The sequence below is a fragment of the Pan troglodytes genome, chromosome 15 (genome assembly GCF_028858775.2).
Source record: "Pan troglodytes isolate AG18354 chromosome 15, NHGRI_mPanTro3-v2.0_pri, whole genome shotgun sequence".
NCBI classification, from domain to species: domain Eukaryota; kingdom Metazoa; phylum Chordata; class Mammalia; order Primates; family Hominidae; genus Pan; species Pan troglodytes.
In genome coordinates this window covers 69,002,516-69,019,173 of record NC_072413.2, presented here as the reverse complement: position 1 = coordinate 69,019,173, position 16,658 = coordinate 69,002,516, and the positions used below count along the sequence as shown (strand labels likewise).

The 16,658-nt window shown below is 35.0% G+C and overlaps 1 protein-coding gene across 10 annotated transcripts in view; it reads right to left on the bottom strand.

Annotated features, from left to right (window-relative positions):
• PCNX1 (pecanex 1) overlaps nucleotides 1–16,658 on the bottom strand; it is a 202,490-nt gene that overhangs the window by 74,117 nt on the left and 111,715 nt on the right. For all 10 annotated transcript variants that reach the window (XM_016926278.4, XM_016926280.4, XM_016926282.4 and 7 more), the window contains 6 exons: nucleotides 12,657–12,689; nucleotides 9,594–9,765; nucleotides 9,000–9,110; nucleotides 7,096–7,187; nucleotides 2,339–2,448; nucleotides 1,840–1,945 (listed from right to left, as the gene is read on the bottom strand). In XM_016926278.4, the coding sequence (XP_016781767.1) occupies nucleotides 1,840–1,945; nucleotides 2,339–2,448; nucleotides 7,096–7,187; nucleotides 9,000–9,110; nucleotides 9,594–9,765; nucleotides 12,657–12,689 (624 nt within the window). The remainder of the gene's footprint in view (nucleotides 1–1,839; nucleotides 1,946–2,338; nucleotides 2,449–7,095; nucleotides 7,188–8,999; nucleotides 9,111–9,593; nucleotides 9,766–12,656; nucleotides 12,690–16,658) is intronic.

The window sequence follows — 16,658 nt, the reverse complement described above, 5'->3', positions numbered from 1 at the left end:
TTTTTCCTTCATTCCCAGTTGGCAAAGTTTAAGAATTAATTTTTTGCCTGGCTAGCTCAGTCAGTGTTAAACAAAAAAAAAAAAAAAAGAAGTTTTCATTGATACTTTAACACTTCTAGAGTCTCTCTTTCTCTAAGATGGAGTGCAGTGGGACAATTTTGGCTCACTGCAACCTCCACCTCCTGGGTTCAAGCGATTCTCCTGCCTCAGCCTCCCAGGTAGCTGGTCATGCCACCACACCCCACCATACCCGGCTAATATTTTGTATTTTTAGTAGAGACAGGGTTTCACTATGTTGGCCAGGCTGATCTTGAACTCCTGACCTCAAGTGATATACGCCCATCTTGGCCTCCCAAAGTGCTGGGATTACAGGTGTGAGCCACCACACCTGGCCACACTTCTAGATTTCTTACACATAATAATTAACCACAAAAAATCTTATTTTCTTCCTCAATTTCCTCATATTTTGGCTTTGACACTGTAATACCAAGAATAAATTGAACAACAACGTATCTAGTTCTGCATGCCGTATAACATATTGCAATAAAGTCTTTTAGAATGAAGATTTTATTCCCCCACTGGTAAGTTTTACTTTCACATATGGGGAAAGGAAATAAGGTACCTTAAGTTACTGTAATTTTTTGTTTGTTTTTGAGACAGGGTCTCACTATGTTGCCCAGACTGGAGTGCAGTGTCTATTCACAGGTATAGTCATTGTACACTAGAGCTCAGAACCCCTGAGCTCAGGGGATCCTCCAGCCTTAGTCTCCCAAGTAGCTGAACTACAGGCACACAACACCACTCCTGACCACGGTGTCATTTATAGGGGTATATCCCTTTGGATAACTTATGTCTTCATTGGTCTTTTGACATGTGAAAACTGTGTGCTTAAGTCCTATTTTACTTATTAGACTTTGGCTCTATCAGTGGTTATAGAAAAACCAGAAACCTCTTGATCTCTTTGGTCATCAATTGACCTCTTAGATTTATGCTTATAAGCCAGATTCAGAATATCCTACTATACGTAACATGAAACATCCTCTGCCAACATGGAAACTAAAGTTAGAAAAAAGTCATTCTAATATCTTGATATAGTTTTGTATTTCTAAAGTTTCTGAAAAAATATGTGAACAGGTCAAGTGCACTGAAAGTAAATGTGTCTAATTCAACATCTACATAAATTCAGTCTTTTGCAAAGGAAAATGACCTAAAACTGAGAAAAAAGATTTTGTTTTATTCCATAAATAGACACAATTTTACAGAATTCATTTTGCAAATAATTACTAAAAGAATACAAGCAACATTACAATTCACCAAATTAGAAAATTTAAAAAATTACTGCATTTACTTAATTACATTAATACAGGTTTATTGTTCTCTCCTTCAGCCTAGAATACACACACAGTTTTCAGATGGGCCTTGAGAATTAAAACAACCTAAAAGACTAATAAATGACTTACAGAGACATAGTTTTTTTCAACAACAAGATGAACAACAACAACGAAATGAATCTAATTTGTGTTAATGCTAATCTTTCAGATCCTAGTCTAAATCAAATAGGAGTAAAAATTCTATGGCCAATGAAATGACTTAATTTCACCTGACCTAAAAATAAATGTTTAGTATTCTGTTCTACACACAAACCAAGTCTGAGGAATGAGCATTTCTTATATGTTAATATTTGGAATAAAGACAATCAACAATGTACAACTAATCCTATAAATTATAATTATACATTTTTCTCCAATTACTAATGACTTTCAAAAAGTGTTCCTCATATAACATGATCAACTGTCTAAGATTTAAGTCTTTTAGGTGATTCTAAATGTTAAAACTTACAACAGAATTTCTAAGTTTTTCAGGCAGTGGATCTTTTACTTCAGATAGAGGGTCTTCTGGATTTTTCTCTTCCGTTTTTGGAAAAATCTTGGATTGCACTAAAGAGCTTTATGTGAAGAAAAAAAAAACAGAAAATACATAGATAATCTGAAAACCAGTAATTCAAACGGGCAATGAAGTTTATGATAGAAAACCAAATGATTTGAGTATATTTAATCATTACCAAATGAGAAATTCTAAAATGTTTAGGATACCATAAATAAGCATACAGTGAAAATATTTTTATTAAAACATAGTTTCAATAATTGGGAAGGAAAACACTAATATTCTCAGCCAACCTGATTAGAATAACCCAAAATTAATATATTTTGAAACTTAATATAGATTAGGCCAAAGCACTTTGGAAAGGCATTGGGAAAAAGAGATCTTGAAAGGTATTTGAAAAAAACACCAACTTACTTAAATTTCTTTTAATTCAATAACAATTGAGTTCACTTACAAAAGTACAGATGGATCACTGCTTTGTCGGCTGAGATGGTAAGACACTGCCACTAATAAACCACAAAAAATGGAGAAAAGTACTGGAATATGCTGGCCATCCCAAGAATCCTGTGGAAAAATGAATTTAACAGAATAATATGCTTCTAATTTGTAATATATCACATAATCCTTTTATGTCCGTATTTTGGAAAAAGACAACGAACTTAAATTCAACAAAAGTTTTTAGCCACGTTATTAATTGCATTTTATTCCAGAAAAATTTAGATTTATTACTTTCTGATGAGTTAGAATCTGGCCACTAGATGTCTTTGGTACTAAAGCTACAGATGTTTTTGGGGGGAGGGCACTAAAGCTCTACTCATACATGAGGAATAATTTGCTTTTGATGCATGAGGCTATCAATTCTTTCACATTTTAAGTGCTATAGTTTGTGGTAAACTGTGTTCCTTTTGGAAGAATAAGATATCTTGGCATAGTAAATTTTAGATACAATAATAAGAGTAGGAAAAGACAACACATGATACATTAGGCAAAAGAAAAGTCTGACATTTGGTGTGTTACTTTCTTGATGCCTTTGCCCATGTAATAAACTACTATGTCCTCCACAGCACTGAGCAGGCATTCAGTAACTGTTTTTTGAATGAATGACTGCATATACCCAGAAGGAAATACTACAAAGGCTATCTTCCAAAGCCAACCACACGTGGTCACTCCATATGAGCTCTGCTCATTGTAGCATCTCTGGAGTCTATCAGCATGATACCTGGCAGAGAATGCGCAATACACTAACTGGAACAGGTAACAGTTCTTAAGTATGTCCTGTGAGGCAGACAATACTCTAATCCTTCATTGTTCTCTGGAGATTCGGAAAGGAAACATGGTAGGAGTGGGGACCCAAACGGCAGTTTTTAATACAACTTGCCTTTTTTCCACTTAAAAGTAGACTTGGGAATTGTTTCACATCGTAACACAGACATTTTATTTTTTTAATAGCTACATCAAAACCTTATCATCATATTGAACACTGTGTAGAGCTGCATCCTTAGATCTTTGTATTTCCCAAATAATTTTTATAATAACCTTGAAAATATGTACTATTACCCCCCAATTTATAGATGAGAAAACTAAGGCACAGAAGAGGGTTTAAGTAATTTGTCCAGTTAAGTGGCAGAGCCAGAAAGTGAACTCTTGACATGTTTGAATGTACTGAAAAGAAAGTTAATATCTTAAGAGCTTGAGAATGAAGGGGAGATAAATACATACAAAAGCAAAGTATAGGAGAAAACAAAAGATATGAAGGAAGAGCATTTACACAGTGATAATAAAGCAAACACATCAGGTATATGAGGGAGACAAGAGAGGCTACATGTGTAGTGCAGGCTGGGGTGAGAGAAAGTAAGTCAAGCCTCTGGGAGACCCTCTCTTGAGCGACCTGCTTTCTCAGCATGAGGAAACTTTCTCTCTCTCTCTCTCTCTTCTTCTTTGTCTATTAATCTTTCCACTCTTAAACCCACTCCTTGTGTGTGTCCGTGTCTTGAATTCTTTCTTGGCATGAGACAATGAACCACAGTGCCTAGAAAGAGCCATGAAGTTTGCCTTTGAGGAGTTCCGCCTGTGGTACCAGTTTGCTCTGTCCCTGATGGCTGCTGGAAAATCTGCTTGTGCTGTGAAAGTGCTGAAACTGTGTGTCTACCTGAAGCCAGACGATGCCACCATCCCTCTCCTCGCTGCCAAGCTATGCATGGGCTCCCTGCACTGGTAGGAAGAGGCTGAGAAGTTTCCCAAAAATGTCGTTGATGTGAGAGAGAAAACATCAGAGTTCAAGGCCAAAGGCCACTTAGCTCTGGGGCTCATGTACAGACGTGAGCAGGACCTACTGACGGTGAGAGACGTCCCACCCACAGAGCTGTTGAGCTGCAGAGCTGGGCTGCCTAAGTCTATTGTGCAGGATTAGACTGAGTCTCCTTCTGTCTCAGGAGGTTGTTGAAGTTGGGGCATTCTTGTGTGCTGTCCTGTGGGGCCCTAGGTGCTGCTGTCCTCTTTGTTTGGTCTGACGGGAGAATGGGAGGGCAGGAAGGAAGGTCCTGTGCCAGGGCTTCTGGACCTTGTTTTCAGGTGCATTATGCTGTTGGTGCACTGGGCACCTTGCTGGGCTTTGAGGGATGATTCGCCCACTCAGCCTTGTACCTGCACACCTGTCCCAGCACTTGGCCTGGGGTCCCCCATGCCAAGTGCTAGGAAGGGATGTTGGATTTGAGGTATAAGAATGTAGATGAGTCAGGGACAGACACTTCCAGGGAGCTTCCCTTGACTGGTCAGGAAATGCCCCTTCTCCATTTGCATATTTGCACATTTGCACATTTTAATTCGCAGATATGTACATGTGCAGTATAGCAGCTCACCAGACACCCAGGGCTCTTGGGCACAGTGATTTTGGGTGTGCTTAGAGTTTTGGTGGAAGGGCTTCTGGCTAAGAAAAAAGTCTTGTATACTTGGTGAAGTTTTCAGTGATGTTTGCAGAAAGTTTAAATTAACAACCTTTTTCTGAACTGTTACTATTCTTTAATAATGTTGTTAAACATAACACAAATGTAAAAAAAAGAAATCTCAGAAAACAAATGGATAACTTAATGAATTTGAATTAGTATAAGGCAAAATAACCTTATAACCATCATCCTGCTCAGGACCTCATTTATGATGATGAGGGAAGGGATATGGGAGACAAAAGCCATAAATTCCTGGACGTAAGCAGGGAATTTGGCTTTGAGCTGCTTAATGGCCAAGGGAAATTTAAAAAATAACACTGGTTATATGGGGAAAAAACAAAAAGCCAAAACCAAAATGCATTCTAGATTTCTTAGGAAAACAAACAAGAACTGGCTGTCATCAAGATTTAAAAGAAACATCTTGATTGAGTCTTTACAGAAGGGACACTAAACAAAGCATTGAAGGACATCAACATTACAGCCCCATGATAAAGGGACCGCCATTTTCTTACACACACCCTTGGAAGGTGCCTCCGTGCAAATGGCAGGCATAATGCTGAAGGGAAACGTGGGCAAGGAAACCCTAGAGGTGGCCAGACAGCCTGGTCCAAACATGCAGCTCTCGGATGGTTTAACCTAATCTAGGGACGTAAACTAGAATACTCTGAGGAATAAATGGACCACATGCATTCTAAACCAGCTTCTAAAAAAGAAAGAAAGAAAGAAAGAAAGTCAAGCCTCCAACTTTCATAAAGGGCAGTCCACAGGTTCTGCTGAAGCTGTCAGAAAATGTAAGAAGCAGAAATGAAAGGTAGATCTATACAGGTAAATGCCAAAAAGAATCAGTTAAAAATAATAAGTCTGAGGAAGGTAAAACAGGTTAGGAGATTGCTGTTCTTGCTATAAGTCTTGTAAAACTATTTGACACTGTGATATATGAATGTACAACTCTGATAAAAATTAAAACTAAAAAAACCAAAAGATGTCCAGCACAACGACTTTGGAAAACTGTTAATTCCATTTCTAGGTATTTACCCAAGAGAAATGAATACACATGTCCACAAAAAGACTTGCAAGATGATGTTCACAGCAGGCTTATTCATAATATTCCTCAACTAGAAACAACTCAAATGAGCATCTCTAACACAGCAGGTAAACTGTGATATAGTCATACAATGTGGGTAAGAAGAAATTAAAACTAAATGATCCAGCCTTTGCTTACCTTTCTAGCCTTAGAGGAATGACCTTAGATGTCATCTTTCCTCATGTACCCAAACCTCCAGAAATTCCTTATCATTTGCCATTTCCTCTACACAACACATTTTCTTTACAAGTCCATGGGTCTTCATTTCTTGTTTCAATTAGCTAATGCCTATTTGATCTTCAAAATCTGGTTATATCACCTTCCTGGAAAATTGTCTTTAATCCCTTTTGGCAGAATAAAGTAGTCTTAATTTGTACACCCACAGAACTGTTTTCATAACCTTCGTTACACTGTCTTGAACATGTTGGCTGACTTGTTAATCATAGCTAACCTACAAGCTCCTTCAAAGCAGAAAATGGTTTAGCATAGTACCTGGTACACATAAATGCTCTATAAATGCTACTTAAATGAGGCAAGGAAGGATCTGTGAGTCACTTGTCATAGTCCTTTCAACCCTACCATTCTCTGATTGTCTTGCACTAGTCGCCAAACAAAAAACAAAAATAAACCACAAGTATGCATGAGGAGCTGAAAGCTGTCTACAAAAATTTTTAAATTTTTATGTTTACAACTTGTTGACAATCTTTTAAAGGAAAGTTCATAAGGCTCATCCAGATCTTCTAACCCAATAATGACGTTAAATTTCAGTATATTACTTTTTATTAGCATGTATCTTAAATTGCAGTCCTTGAACTTGTTTTTATAAGTTTAAAAAAACTAATATGAAAAGTAGTTAAATTCTTAACTAGAATTTTAAAATTGATTTCATATTCTGTAAGTACTATGCCTACCCTTATACCAGATGAGCCTAGTTTTCAATAATCTGTTTCTAATATTAACCTACGACTACTGCAGGAAAAATAATTTTCTTTTAGTAATGGTTAACTATTAAACTACTTTCAAATTCAAAGTAGTTGAGAATGAGAATAATGTTTAACATATGAAGACCATGAAAATTAATGCTAAGCGATACCAGGGGAAGAAATCATTATTAGTTGATTTTAAAACAACCTTCATATAGAAATATAGCCTTAAAGACAAAACATACTATAATTTATTGCTCACCTTTAAAGCCCCATAACATAATCCATACAATAAGGCTACTGCAACAATGCTACAGATAAAACTGTAAAGTGCTGCAAGCAGGCTTGTAGTGGCTAGACAGGAAAAGGAAAAGGTAAGAAACATTTTATAAAAATATATGAAAATAATTAAAAGGTCACTGAAAAGCATTTAAAATATTATAATGTCAACTATCATTAAATATCTACTAATCTGAATTTCAAAAATTCAGTTACTTCATTATTTCTTTCAAAAAGATTTTGACATGACAGAGATTTGCTATCCTGAGTCTTTGTTACGAGATAAAATATGTTCATCTTGGAAGTAATAAACATTTATATGTAGCAAGAAAAAATTTTATCTATATTATGCTTCAAGAATATATCTTATATTAACAAAAAATGTGGAAAAATGAAGTTTTCAGAGGCCTGAACAGGAACTGGAGATGTATTAAGTGTTCACTGAAAAACATTTATCTATGTAAACAGAACCTGTGTTACCCCCAGAAGTAAATCTGTATGCCCATGTGTTTTCAGAAAAAAAGTGTAGATCTAATTGCTAACAATAACAACAACAAAATAGATACTTTAGATCTAATAACAGATACTTTAGACACTGTAGCTCTAATTGCTAACAATAGCAACAACAATGAAATAGATAATTACTAATACTTCAATGGGAGTTATTAGTAATAAGGAATAGGGGATGGCTAAGATATCTAGACTTTATTTTTAAAACATGGGTAACAGATTTTCTTTAATAGTAATTTAATAATAATAAAAGAAATCTACAGAAATAATTCCTTATGAGATATCAGAAACCTAATACCTTGCATAAGTTTGTAAATTATAGTATGACAAAAGCCCATTATCATAAATTACCTACACTAAGCCCTCCCCATAGTATTTACAGTAATGTAACACCAGTAATAGTCCCTAAATATTCAAACTGTCTTCTACCCATTAAGCCATGCTGATTGATGAAACCAGTTCTGTCTTAATTCATACCCCTTCAAAAAATTTTCAAAACATTAAAAATTCTCTAGTATGATATACAGCAACATAGCAAAAACTCAGTTTCTATTTAAAATGAAAGCCATAATATTGACATTTTATCAGCAGAAGGATTTCAATGCATATGCTTGGAAAATAAATGAGGCCTGAAAATGTGAAACGTGTAGAGAAATGAACTATAAAGTTACAGTAATTTCTTTCCCTTTCATTTTCTCTAGTTGCAAACTCATCTTTCAGTAAAATTTTAAATGGTTAAACTAAATAATGGTATATTTTAACCATGGTGTATGCTGATATGATTATTTTCAAGTTCTACAAACCATTATCTATTCCAGGGTAATATGGAAATAGATTTTCTAAGTGTATCAATTCATAGCCACATATTCTACTCAATGAACAGAGATAGTTCTTAAAAACTTATTTATTACTAAAATACTTTTAGATTCTGGTTTTGGTGTTACCATTCTAAGGATAAAACAAGGCTCTGAAACCAAATATGAAGACCTACTAAATGCACATACTGGTTTAAAATCCAAATATAATGCTATGTATCAAACCTCAATCTACTCAGGATAGATGATCTTTTATGAATACCTCTTAAGTATATGTAGGTTCCATGTAAATTCACTATAACTTTTAGTTGCAGACATTATTTTATAACTTCTTACACATCTGTTTCATTATACCTGGCTCTTTCTCTAAAGTAGCAGACTTGACTATTTTTTCCTATCCACAAATTAATTGCTTCTCAGTCTTCAATTACTTAATGTCTTTTTTTTTTTCTAATTTCAAGCCTGAAGTGAAAACTGGAAAAGCATTTTAATGGTCAGTTTATTACTTCATGATCTATAAAGGTAATACTGTAAACTATAATTTTTATAAAGAAGTACTCACCATTACCACCAAAAATATGAATATCCAATTGTTCACAAAGGTACATTACAAATGTATTCACCTGAGGCAGGAGACCAATGAAAAACACTATTGGGAAACAGAGTGTAAACACTATAAAAAGAAAGAAAAGTATATTTTAAAATATTATACTGTATCCATTCTTGTGTCCACTGAGAGGTCATAATTTTTAAAAATCCCAAATTAACATAAACTACTAAGCAATTTTTAAAAGACAGTATTTTAAATGACACCTCTTAACATAATTGCTTGGGTAGTAAATAACATCTTTTCAATCATAAACAATACTTTTTAAAGTTATTTCAACCATTTTCACATAATAGAAACCTAAGATAACAAAACCAAAAAAATCTTCTGCATTATATCTACTCCAAGAACAAAAGAATTACTATAATATTTGTTCATCATTAGCTTTATTCACTCATAATAGTCCTATCACTTTGTTCCTCAGAGCAGAAAATAACAGTAAAATAAGCTTATTAAAAACTAAAGCTGTATAATTGATATATTTATCAGTAAAATGTTGATATACAAATAAATTAATTTTAAGATTAGAGGTACTTTAAGATGACTCACCTATAACTAAATCCCTGGCTGATATAAACACCAGTGGATTGGTGAAAGTTATTCCATATAATTTGAACTTGGTTGCAGTCAGGTTTCTGCTACCATAATCCAAGAGCCAAATAAGACCGCAACATATGCAGAAATAAACTGGTCTACTGTAGGCAATGATACGATTATGACCCTGAAAATGATATTTTTTAAAAGTCAGTTTGGTTAATTTTAAGAGTCACAAACAACTACTGATATCACTGATGGCTTTATTCTAAGGATTCAAACTTTTTCCATATGGAAGCCAGATTTCTGACAATCACAGAAAGGATTAACAAATATAGAAAGGAGGAAGAATAACAGAATGAACTCTGAGATACTGGACTGAAACAGAAATATCAGTGTGAAATTTTGTGTTTTTTATTGTTTGTTTGTTTTTTTGAGACAGGGTCTCACTCTGTCGCCCAGACTGGAATGCAGTAGAGTGCTCACAGCTCACTGCAGCCTCAGCCTCCTGAGCTCAAGTGATCCTCCTGCCTCAGCCTTCCAAGTAGCTGGGACTACAGGCGCACATCGCTGCGCCTGTTTAATTTTTTTAGAGATGGAGTTTCACCATGTTGCCCAGGCTGGTCTCAAACTCCCGGTCTCAAGTGATCTGCCCACATTGGGCTCCCACAGTCTCATTATTTTTAATATGCATATAAATAGATATAGGAATGGGCAATATATATGTATATACATGTGTGTATATATGTACATACATACATACACTTCCTAGCTTTATCTGCTAAGAGGACCTAGATGCAATGAGATTCTAGCAATAATGATTACTAGCAACTAGATCTTACTTTATAAATACCATTACCTACCAAAAAAGGTGGGGGGGGGCTCCATAGAGAAAAGACTGGTTTCTGGCTACAACAGGGAAAGTGTAAGATGACCCTGGAACATATTGTTGTGACAAAAAGGTAGAAAGTACTTAAAGAATGACAGAGGTATGTCAAAAGGACACAGAAAGCTGCGTGATGGACTCCCAATGGCTAAATCAGGGACAATTTAAGCATCAAAATAAATACTACTAGTAACATTATAGTCCATTGAATAAAATCATCCATTTATCCACACCAATACATACCTACATATATAAGAAGGGAAAGCTCTTCCTTATAGTATTAATAAATAGTCAACTAATAAATGTAGAAGGAATGACGGGATGAGAAAAATCACCATTTGGCAACCAATAAATGATAACTGAATCAGGCAAGAAACATCAGTAGATACTAAAACAATCGGATAGAAATTTATGGAGAAGGACACATATACAGTCTCAAGGTATCTCTCTATGAGGTATTTATTTATTTATTTTAAGTATTTATTATCTGTAAGAGAAAAACAGTAACATTACAGTAGAGTAATGGTTTTTAAGAAAGTGGGAGGGGGTTTTGCTCCCCAGTGCACATATGTGAATATCTGGACACATTTCTGTTGTCATAATTGGGGAAGTGGTGCTACCAGCATCTTGTAGGTAGAGGATGCCAAACATCCTACAATGCATTGGACAGCATTCCGCACCCTCAAGCAAAGAATTAGCTGGCCAAAATGTTAATACTGCAGAAATTTCAGACACCTTGCCGACAATACCCTTAACCAGAAGATCAAAATTAACATCATTAGTAACAGGATAAATTAGTATGTGCTTTCTAATATGATGCACTTTTGCAGTATTCCTACTTTAAAAAGCACGGCCTTATCAAATCAGAAACATCATCAGCACCATAAGACAGGGTGAAAAATTAAAAAAAAATTTTTTTAAAGAAAAAACATCAGACAAACTCAAATTGAGGGATGGTCTATAAAATAACTGGCCTATAGCTATCAAAAATTTCAATATCATGAAAGATAGCTTCCGAAGAATTGCTCCAGATTAAAGGAGATTTAAGAGACTAAACATAATCAGGGACTTTCTATTGCCAATGAAGACAATGGGCAAAACCTATTTGAATAAGATCTATATATTAGAAGACAGCATTGTACCAATGTTAATGTTCTAATTTTGATAATTATCTTGAATTAACTAACATAAAGGAATATCTTTGTTTCTAAGAAACACACTGAGATATTTAGAGATAAAGGGGCATCATGTCAGCTAGCAGAGAGAAAGAAGGAAAAAGATCATGTGCTAGAAAGGGATTAAGCAAATATCATAAATGTTAACATGGGGATCTGGATGAATAGTATCTGAAATTCTTTGTACTGCCCTTGCAACTTTAAGTTTGAAATTACGTTAAAATAAAAAGTTAAAAAGCAATGTTTCCATATATCATTACACTTCAAAAATATTCTTACAAAACAGTAAACATAATCAGTCAAAAAAAAAACCACACTTGCCTCTTTGTTTTATTTTGCTCATCCATTCCCATTATTCATTATTCCAGTGAAAGGATTAAAAAAATTATATTCAAGGAAAAAAATCATAAACTATTCTTGAAGTCTATTTTTGAACTACTTTAAATAGAATATCCTCTGTTCTATTAAAACCTCAATTTACATCTAAAATTGGATCCCATTTCACAATAAATAGTGCTAGGCAGATAATATTTTTGTCTAAAGTCACGAAGTGAATAACAAAGTTTTTATTCAATGGTCTTAACACCAGACTCATGTATTACTTCTTTATTCTTGCTCCTAATGGTTACTCAAGTGAAATAATATAAAGTTTTTCCTACTTCAAAATTCTATTTTCAATACCTATTCATAAGCTATTATTCAAAATGTATTAAACACAAATAATCATGAGTTTATAAGAACCATGTCTACTCCCTGAAACAGACTATCAAAAAGTGAATTATTATGCTCATTTTCAACCAAGATTTAGAGTCCACAAGTACAATGTCATTTTATTTCAAGCTAACAAAACACCTATATTTCTAGTAGTGTGTCAAAACATAGATGAGGAAAATAATAACATAAATTTTAGTTCAGTCTGATGCATTCCAAACAAAACAAAAAAACAAAAAACAAACCACAAATATTATGATAAATGTTAAGGACCTATAATGTACAGCCATATTAAGAGTGACTTACATGTCTGGGAGAAGAAGAATCTGGTTGAACACTCTAAAAATGAAACAGAAAGACAAATTACACTCCTGAAGTCTTGTTAATTTTACAACCAACTTTCAAAATGCCTGAAATGAATGATTTTAAGTAAATATTCCACAACCACAAAATGACCTATATTAATAATTCTGTTCCAGAGATGAAACATCAGCTCCAGATACCAGTGTCACTGTGATATTAAAAACATATCAAATCTTTCCTGATAAGAGTCAGGAAATAAGATTATTATGTATTTATTTGTATCTATCTTAAAGTTTCTGCAATAGCATATGATAGACAGAGCCATCTTACTGTTTGGCTTATTGCTATATACAAGTGCAGTTAAGGTATACTAAATACAAGTATAGTATTTCTCACAGGACATCATTCATTCAGGAAATATACAATAATAGGGGTTCACTTATAACAACAATTCTAGTTCTGCCCATAAATTCCAAGCTTACTAAATAATTCAATGGTATTTGTAATAAAGATATTATCTGCATTTTCATATCAAAATAATCAAATAAGTTAAGCTGTATCCTTTTAAGAGATTTTGTTAACTTCCCATAAAAATGTTCAGAAGGTATTATGCAGCTACTTCCCTACTCATGACTTTTCTCCCAAGTTTCAGTTCATTTCCAATGGCATACCGTACAATTTCACTAGGATTGTCTATCACCACCCTACCATTCGATAATGGGCCAAGCTCACTGAGTTTGGCATTTGGCCCTTGGCTAGATTTGACTCCAGATAATCTTTAAACTCTTTTAACCACAACGCCTATCTTCTAAATGCTTCTGTTCTTGTCTTTCTTATCCCTGTTTATGGCATTATTATCCTTCTAGTCAACTAGTTGCAAAAATCTGTCACCTTTTACATATTTAACCACATTAACCTGAAAGCAGTGGACAAAATAATTGGACCATGGAGACACTAGAGCCACAAAATGAATTTAAATGATTTAAGGCACTAAAGGTATAGTGCAAGACTGACAACCAGTAATTTTAATATACAATCATTAAATGTCATCAAAGGGACTGGGTTACTTGTTATTAGGGATCAAGGAGGAAGGAGCAGTGACTCAAAGATTTTTAGCAGGTATATCACTGCCAAAAGCAAAGATATTGGGAAAGAAAAATTAACCAGGAGATGATTAATTTGCTATTTTTAAAATGTCTGTTAGATACATAGGACTAAAGCTTGCAAAAGAGGTGAAGACTTTGAGATATAAATCTGGAAATAACTCATATACAAAGGCAACAAATAAAGTAATAAAAAAGGGTGACTTCACTGGAAAGGAACTGTAAACCGAGAAGATAACCACATAAGTCCTAGAGAATTCTCATAAATTAAGCAGTTGAAAGAACAAAGAGGGATCAACAAAGGAAAAGAGAGTCATCTGAAAAGTGAAAGAAACATGAGGGTGGTATAAAGTCATGATCAAAAATGAGGAGAATATCAAAATGGAAGAGTATACATAGGTATTAAATGATGTAGCATTCATAAAGCATGGAGACTTAAGAAAAGCAATTTAGCAATTAGAATGATCATTAGCAACCACAAAGACTATAATTTCAGTACTGCAATGAGGAAAGTACGGATGGGTCTTAAAGAAATAAAGCAGATGACCTAGGTGGCTTACTCCACATGTCTAGCTATGAATGGAGAGAGAAAGAAAGGATGGACAGCTGTTAGTAAAAAACAGAACTATGTCAATGGTTTTCCAGCTGTGGGAGGGCTTCTCTTCAAGGAGAACTACAAACCACTGCTAAGGAAATAAGAGAGGACACAAACAAATGGAAAAACATTCCATGCTCATGGATAGGAAGAATCAATATTGTGAAAATGGCCATACTGCCCAAAGTAATTCACAGATTCAATGCAATCCCTAGCAAGCTACCACTGACTTTCTTACAGAATTAGAAAAAACTACTTTAAATTTCATATGGAACCAAAAAAGAGCCCATATAGCCAAGACAATCCTAAGCAAAAAAAATAAAGCTAGAGGCATCACACTACCTGACTTCAAACTCTACTACAAGGCTACAGTAACCAAAACAGCATGGTACTGGTACCAAAACAGATATAAAGACCAATGGAACAGAACAGAGGCCTCAGAAATAACACCACACATCTACAACCACCTGATCTTTGACAAACCTGACAAAAACAAGCAATGGGGAAAGGATTCCCTATTTAATAAATGGTGTTGGGAAAACTGGCTAGCCATATGCAGGAAACTGAAACTGGACCCCTTCCTTACACCTTATACAAAAATTAACTCAAGATGGATTAAAGACTTAAATGTAAGACCTAAAACCATAAAAACCCTAGAAGAAAACCTAGGCAATACCATTCAGGACATAGGCATGGCCAAAGACTTCATGACTAAAACACCAAAAGCAATGGCAACAAAAGCCAAAATAGACAAATGGGATCTAATTAAACTAAAGAGCTTCTGTACAGCGAAAGAAACTATTTTCAGAGTGAAGAGGCAACCTACAGAATGGGAGAAAATTTTTGCAATCTATCCATCTGACATACAGCTAATATCCAGAATCTACAAATAACTTAAATTTACAAGAAAAAAACAAACAACCCCATCCAAAAGTGGGTGAAGGATATGAACAGACACTTCTCAAAAGACATTTATGTGGCCGACAAACATGAAAAAAAGCTCATCATCAATGGTCATTAGAGAAATGCAAATCAAAACCACAATGAGATACCATCTCAAGCCAGTTAGAACAGCAATCATTAAAGTCAGGAAACAACAGATGCTGGAGAGGATGTGGAGAAATAGGAACGCTTTTACACTGTTGGTGGGACTGTAAACTAGTTCAACCATTGTGAAAGACAGTGTGGTGATTCCTCAAGGATCTAGAACCAGAAATACCATTTGACCTAGCAATCCCATTACTGGGTATATACCCAAAGGATTATAAATCATTCTACTATAAAGACACATGCACACGTATGTTTACTGCAGCACTGTTCACAATAGCAAAGACTTGGAACCAACCCAAATGCCCATCAATGATAGACTGGATAAAGAAAATGTGGCACATATACAACATGGAATACTATGCGGCCATAAAAAAGGATGAGTTCATGTCCTTTGTGGGGACATGGATGAAGCTGGAAACCATCATTCTCAGAACACTAACACAAGAACAGAAAACCAAACACCGCATGTTCTGACTCATAAGTGGGAGTTGAACAACGAGAACACATGGACACAAGGAGGGGAACACAAGGAGGGGGCCTGTCAGGGGGCGGAGGGTAGGGGAGGGATAGCATTAGGAGAAATACCTAATGTAGATGATGGGTTGATGGGTGCAGCTAACCACCATGGCATGTGTATACCTATGTAATAAATCTGCACATTCTGCACATGTATCCCAGAACTTAAAGTATAATAATAAAAAAAACTACTACTATTAAAAAAAAAAAAGAATGCAAGTTCTTATTTTAACAAATACAGTTTTCTTTTAGGCCAGGCGTGGTGGCTCATGCCTGTAATCCCAGTACTTTGGGAAGCCAAGGCAGGCAGATCACGAGGTCAGGAGTTTGAGACCAGCCTGACCAACATGGTGAAACCCCGTCTCTACTAAAAATACGAAAATTAGCCAGCCATGGTGGCATGAGCCTGTAATCCCAGCTACTCAGGAGGCTGAGGCAGGAGAATCACTTGAACCTGGGAGGCGATGGTTGCAGTGAGCCAGATAGCATCATTGCACTGCAGCCTGGGCAACAGAGCAAGACTCCATCTCCAAAAAACAAAATAAAACAAACAAAACAAATACAGTTTTCTTTTAATACAAAAAACTTGTTTTTAGGAAGTGCTAATTTACATACAATTATTTTTAAGGTTTATATCCCCCTTTTGCTCTCTATACAATCTTACGTAAACATACAAGAAAAGTAAGCCTAAAAATAATTATCTTACTATAATTCAGTAATTGCTACAAAATCCTCTGCCTT